The sequence below is a fragment of the Cololabis saira genome, chromosome 2 (genome assembly GCF_033807715.1).
Source record: "Cololabis saira isolate AMF1-May2022 chromosome 2, fColSai1.1, whole genome shotgun sequence".
Taxonomy (NCBI): Eukaryota; Metazoa; Chordata; class Actinopteri; order Beloniformes; family Belonidae; genus Cololabis; species Cololabis saira.
The window spans coordinates 21,932,998-21,940,018 of NC_084588.1; the positions used below are offsets into that span (position 1 = coordinate 21,932,998).

General features: G+C 39.3%; 1 protein-coding gene across 1 annotated transcript; it reads left to right on the forward strand.

Moving 5' to 3' along the window:
• The first annotated feature begins 527 nt into the window (after window positions 1–527).
• On the forward strand, window positions 528–7,021 carry vegfd (vascular endothelial growth factor D). The gene is made up of 8 exons (XM_061709733.1): window positions 528–717; window positions 4,030–4,243; window positions 4,345–4,465; window positions 4,608–4,677; window positions 4,774–4,901; window positions 5,000–5,115; window positions 6,118–6,283; window positions 6,796–7,021. Exons 1-8 carry the CDS (start codon window positions 607–609, stop codon window positions 6,812–6,814), a joined length of 945 nt encoding a protein of 314 aa, XP_061565717.1. The 5' UTR covers window positions 528–606; the 3' UTR covers window positions 6,815–7,021.

A 7,021-nucleotide genomic window follows, 5' to 3' on the forward strand; every position in this document is an offset into this window, starting at 1 on the left:
AGAAACGGAGACAAATGGAAGGAGTAACATGGACAGATTTAACTACTGATAATAAACTGTTAAGGAAGTGTAAAGTCAGAACATAAAAGAGTTTGTTCAGATTATTTAACAACAGGCACTAACATATTGGTTTATAGACTTTTATTTCATTTTAAGGAACTCTACAAGAATTTCTTGGCATTGAGGTTTTTTTTTTTTCTTTCCTAAGCGAATTTTGCACAATTTTAGAGGCTTGTTATGTAACTGGACACCTCAAGTTTTTTTTTAATTTTAAAGCCTCCTCTCCATTTGGCTCACGGGTGTCTGGGTTGCTGTGACAGGTTACGTCTGACTGAGACCCCCACACACACCCACACACACACACACACACACACACACACACACACACACACACACACACACACACACACACACACACACACACACACACACACACACACACACACACACACACACACACTCTACCGTGCAGCTGGAGGATCAAGAGCGTGTGTTGCACATACCTGAGTGTGTGGTCTCACTGGTCTGCGAGGAAAGGCGTCAGAGATATTCAGCCAGCTCAGAGAGCTTTCACGTCGCTGCTCAGAGAAACCAAGTCAGAAGACGATGATGAAGATGAAACAGACACTGTGCAGAATTTCTTTCTTGATGACTTTGGTGGTGGAGCTCGGCTGGATAAATATGGGCTACAGCATGCACAGGAAGGGAGGAAGTAGGGTAAGTCTTCAATAAATCTCTAAACCTCCAGTTGTAGATTCTATCTACTGTGCAAAAGCAGCAATGTGGCAGAGCTTTCTGCATTTCATTGCTTTTGCAGCTGACCTCCAATCAAAAAATTATGTTCACGTTTTTCTGTAGCCTTTTTACTTCTTTTACTGATGATCTCATTAACTTCATGCTCGGCTAGCTGCAGTCATTGTTGTAAACTCACACATGGTCTTATCCTTAAACAAGAATGTGCAGATATCAAACCATTCCACTCATATTCATGTATAATTTTGTATATCTCTGTCACTCCTCACAAATTGAATTTGCCTTTTATTCAAGCTCCAAACATCTTTGCTTCATCGTTCTCCGGGGGAAGTTGCTCCTCTGGTTCTCATTAGGCAGTATGTCAAACAGAAATTGATTAAGGAAAACCTCCCTAATTTCTGTTGCATCTCTGAGACAAGTGAAAGCAGTTGGTTTGTTTTGTAAGGTGTTTAACACATCACTGGACTTGGATGGCTAGACTGTGCAGTCCATTACTGTCGCTTTGCTTTCACATTAGTTGTTGTCCTGCCATCTGGGATCGAGCATTGCTGTTTCCCGCCTCAAAAAATGAGTCTGGGAAGCTCTAAACTGTGACTTCCATCCTGTCTCCAGTTTGATTAGCTCACATCCTCCTCGGCACGTTGCTGTCTGTTAACATCTAAACATAAACAACGCTATAAAAGAGATCTTTGATGAAGGACATGGAGAGAAAAGTTAAACTTGAGTAACCTTTCCAACTGCATTTCACAATAGCTCTTATAATTGACTCTGTTTCCATTTTGTTCTGGTTTACGTCACGGTGGGAACTCTGCCCTTCTGCAGTAGCATGACATGTGGTTTTATGGTTTTTCTCACACCCCTGAATTACAGCTTCTCAGCTCTGTGAGGAGGGAGGCACTGACAATCTTTCCAAGTTTGAAACTTTATGTCAGTGCTTTACTCGTACACATCCACGACATGTGCTCCGGCACTCTTACAAAGGGCTGGTTTAATGGGCTTTATTGGAGAAGTTTTAATCTTTACAATTGCCACAGGTTACAATCTGGCTGCATGCCATCCTTCTTATGTAGAAAACCTAAAGCCAGAATATAGCAGGATGCTTTATGGTCACTCTGCAAAAGTGTTGGCAGGAAATAAGTCTGTAATTTAGTCTATAATCATGAATATGCACTGGCATATTTTGTGCAAATACACTGGCATCCAATCTGTAATCACACACCTGGATGGGAAGGCATCACAAAAAGTCAGCTCTGATTGTTGCAGTATTGTAGGACCTTCTTATTCATTCATTCATTCATTCATTGAAATGAACAGGAAGAAAACCTGAATTACCATTCTTTTATTCTTCCATATTTAGACCAATATAGTATTTAAGTCCAACTTTGACAATCAATAATCATCTTTATATAGAGGCCTCTAAAAGTTTTTTATGAACAGCAATGTGATTGCAGAGCTGTAGAGTTGTGAAGCTTTCTTAAAACTACTTCTTTGTTAGTCATTAACATAACATTACCTCATTAATTAATATATTCTTGTATTCAAAAAATAAAAGACAGGTTTAATACCATTGTTCATATTAATTGATACCAGTTCAAGATGTGGAAGTACATTATACTGTAAAACTGGAGATGGGGTCGGAGAACGTCCAAAGCAAACCTTTGATCTGTCTTTGATGCCACGGGCTGCTCACTAGAAGAAGTTCTTCATCATAAATAATTAAAATGTTTGAGATTTATAGACACTAATTAAATAAAAAAGACGATAATACAAACCAAGACAGATGAAGAAGAATAAATGGATGTGCTGAAGTCGAAGTGTTGGACTTCACATACAGTATTTTGCTTATATTGGGTTCTCCAGATACTCAGCAGCAACAAGCTTTGGTTTTTCTTATTATCAGTTTCATTTTCTAAAATTAAAAATTAAAGTTAAAGAAAAAACAAGATCTCTCTGACTGACACTTGTAACACAATCCAGGGAATACATTCTTAAGCGTTACACTGCAACTGAGCAGTCCACCAAGTGAATTTAATTAAAATTGAATTGAATACAGATTTGGATTGACTTCAGATTGTTCATTTTACTGTTGATAAATTAACTCTTGTAAATGTTTCTGGTTATAAGAGGGACTGCTCACAGCTGTCTCGTGCATATGGTCTTTGTAGCAGGGCGAGTGCTACGGGGGCCCGACCGACAGGATAGAGAGGACACGGAGTTTAGTGCGGCAGGGTGGAGAGGTTGATGGGACACACGCACCTGTGTCCCATCCTGCCACAGTCTTGTATATGTGTAAATGTGGTCCGCTTCAAGTCCTGCTAAAAAATGTCCATTTATACGGAAAAATATATAAATGATAAGCTCGTAAAAGAAACCAGTTGCATTTCTTTTTAGCAGAGTGCTTCACATGTGTCCATGACAGTGTACAAGGTTACAATGAGTCAGTCTCTAACTCTGTGGGTGGGCTCAAGTCTTGCATGCTAAATATTTAGCTCTGCAATCGTCACAAGTAGTTTCTCCTTTTGTTTGAGGGCCAAAACAACTCTGGCCTAAAGGTGGTCCAAAACACACACACACACACACACACACACACACACACACACACACACACACACACACACACACACACACACACACACACACACACACACACACACAGACACACACACACACACACACACACACACAGGAAGAACAGACGATGTACTGTTCTGAGCTCCACACTGCAGGATTTCATCATTTCAGTCCAACCTGAATTTAAAGCACATGTTGCAGAAATGGTGCATATTTCAACATACTGTAGTGTTATTATACTTTTTGACATAAATGCATCTGTATGTTAAAAAAAAAGAAAAAAAGAGGGGTTTACCACAACATTGGCCTTCCTGAGAGACTTTAACAAAAGACATATGTGGCTTTATCAAATGTGCATTATGACGATGTTCCCAAATGTATCCCCTATATACTTATATACTGTATATTTATGAAACATATCACATTTACCTGCTGTTATCTGAGCCTCCAGATGGTGAAAAGGGATTTTCCCCCTTTTGTCTGTGTGTTTTGATACATTATTATTGTGTGCTTGCAGAAAGTAGACATCTACATGTTTTTCAAAGGCCTTCTATAGTTCATTATGCCACTTTTTGAGAAATAGTTTCTGTCACTGAATAATCTAGTTGTACTTGTGAAATACTTTCAACTGATTCAAAATTGTTGCCAAGTTATATTATAATCCCAAATATGGAAAACAAATGTATGTAACTATGATCCCATCAGGTAATGAGGCAATGGGAGAGGGAGGTGCGCTCATCTTCCAGTTTGGAGGAGCTGCTCCGTCTCACAGACTTTCCTGATTGGAAACTGTGGAAGTGTCGTTTGAGACTGCAACAGCCAGAAAGCCAGGCAGAGGCCTTTTCCTCGGCACCTTCGGTCGGCTCACACCGCTCTACACGCTACGCTGCCGAATCTTACAGCCTAGAGATTCTTAAAGGTTGGATAAAACATATGCAACATGCATGTGTGTTTGATGAGCTTGCCAATATCATGTATACTGTATATATACATCTATACATATATGTATTACCTCTTTAGCCATAGATGAAGAGTGGCAGCGTATCCAGTGCATGCCCAGGGAGACATGTATTGACGTGGCCAAGGAACTGGGCACCGACAACTCAATCTTCTTCAAGCCACCCTGTGTGTCCGTCCACAGGTTTGTTTAGCAAGAAATCAAAACTTTTACACTTAATTTAAGTTGGAAAAGAACTTATTGGCATCAGATGTATCATCCTTCCAGTTAAGTTTAAAGTTGAGCTCAATTTATGTGGAGATTTGACTTGCTCTCGTACTGTCAGGTGCAGTGGTTGCTGCAATCAGGAGGGCGTCACTTGCAGGAACACGACGACTGTGTATGTGAATAAAACTGTGAGTCACCACAACTCATATTTAAAGGATTATTCTTTTCATTTAGCCTTTTTATTCAGACCATAATGATACAGTTTGTGTGATTGATTTTTCCAGGTCCTCAGTGTAATTCCATTCAAGTTTGTACCAGAACCTGTGCTACTAAAGGTCACAAACCACACAGAGTGCAGCTGCATGGAACCTGCGATTATTCGCCGTAACGCTCATCCTCACAGGGGCAGCGGGTGAGTCTACAACCTCAGCTGATTTTATTTCTCAACTGAATGTGTTGTGACTGTTCATAGATGTTGAATCCTTTTTGAATCCATCGTTTTACTGACAGCTGCTCTCTGATGGACCAGCTGTCGGAGGCAGAAGACTCCAGGAGGCTTTGCGCTACCGGCTTCATCTGGGACTGTTCAACTGACAGATGCATACCCTACCCTTCCAGTTCACCAGGTGAGTATACGCAGTAACAGTGGATGAAAATCTGCATGCACCCCATAAATAAGAAACTTTTTTAATCTCTTTTATCAGCAATGACTTGAAGTAATCATTTCCTCTATTACATCATGAGTATCTCACATTACTGTGGACAGGTTTTGGTCCTGGTTTTTTAAGACCTTATTTCACCATGGAGGTTTGTAGGCACAGGTTGATGCACATCTCTGTTGAAGTCGTACCGACCGTACTTCATTCAGATTTAAATCTTACATTTTTAGAGTGAATATGCCTTCTACTTTCTAAACAAGCAACGCTTATTCAGTCTTTCATTTAATAATAAAGATAAAAGTCTGAGCTTGTGGTGAATTTGCCAGGATCCCCCAGGATCCACAACCAGGTCTTTTTTTAAAAAAACAACTTCCCTAACTCTTCCCAGCATGGGTTTTACTGTATATCTGAGATCGTTACTGACATTAATGTGAACCTGTGGGGTTCCTATTAACAGCTTTTATAAATGCAGCTTTTATAAATGCTCTCACTTGATAATGATCATTAATCAAGTGCATGTGATCAGTTACACCAGGCTACTAGTTGTCCTTTTACTTCCCACAGAAGCAATAAGGGCACACATAGTTCTCTACAGCTGCTTTAGCATTTTGGCTTGTTGCTTTTTAAATAAATAATGTAGCTGTGTGGTATTGCCAAGCTTCTGTTCATGAGGTTAAGAGCACAAACTAACTAAATGGAAAAGGACAAAATGATTTTTTACATTCATCCTGATACACTGAATCTTAGTATTGAATGCGGTTGTCTTTGTTTTTCTCATGACTGAATGTTTGACCTTATATAAGAGTTTATATAAGTGTTTTAAGAAATGGCCAGGCTAGTTGTAAAATGTATAAGTGAAAGCATCCATATTAATATAGTCACAGTATCTGGCATTAAACTTTCTACAGTAAACCATTTCTTGAACTTGACGGTTTTTACAACATTAAAAAGATGTCATCTTTTTCTCAGAGCTTCCGCTTAGTTCATGGATGCCAGACTGTGAGATAGATGTGGAGCAGTGCGACTGTCTCCCGAGACCCAAACCGATTCTCCAACCAAGTCCCATAAACCCCTGTCCACTCAACTCCTCCATCTGTGCCAGCAGGTATCAACGTTTTGATAGCGCCTCATGCAGGTGAGTTGGACTGAATCTAATCTAAACATTCTTCAGATACTTCAGTCTGTGCTCAAAGATAATAAAAGAACAATAGAAGTCTCAACTGTCAGCTTATCTCATGACCATTTAAGGAACTGAAATGTTAAGAAATAGGAAAAGTAGGAAAGACACTTTTGTTCTCATTTAAAAAGGAGCTTTTGGGAATTCTGAGCAAAAATAGTTTCCAGAGCGAGATCCCACCGAATCATGTGTTTGTCATAAGCGGTCACATAAAGCACATTATATAAAGCTTGAATGCTCTTCTTCAAATAGCATATTGTTTGAAAATGTGGGACTAATGCTGTTGTGGAAGGGAGTGGTTCGTTACAGAGCAAATGAGAAACAAACCTGGTTCTTTGTTGGTCAAAAATACCCAAAAATGTGAATCAGACTGCTGCAAGTTAATCCAGAGTGACGGGTCGTAATGGTTCACTCTCTGGACTCTTATATTCATGTCTACTTCTTCTAAAACATCTTTCTTGTCGTTACAGATGCAGATGGCCCAAGTAGATGCCCTCCTGCAGAAATACTATATGACAAGCTGCTTGCCGAAAAGCAGCGAAAGATTTTCCATAATTTATTTAAAATTCTATTTATGCAGATCACTTTGACTATTGATATTAACTCAAATGACCATGTTAATTGATTATTTTTAACATGCTTACACTAGATTTCAATCTATATGTAAAGTTTATGATTTGGACAATGTTCTTTGTG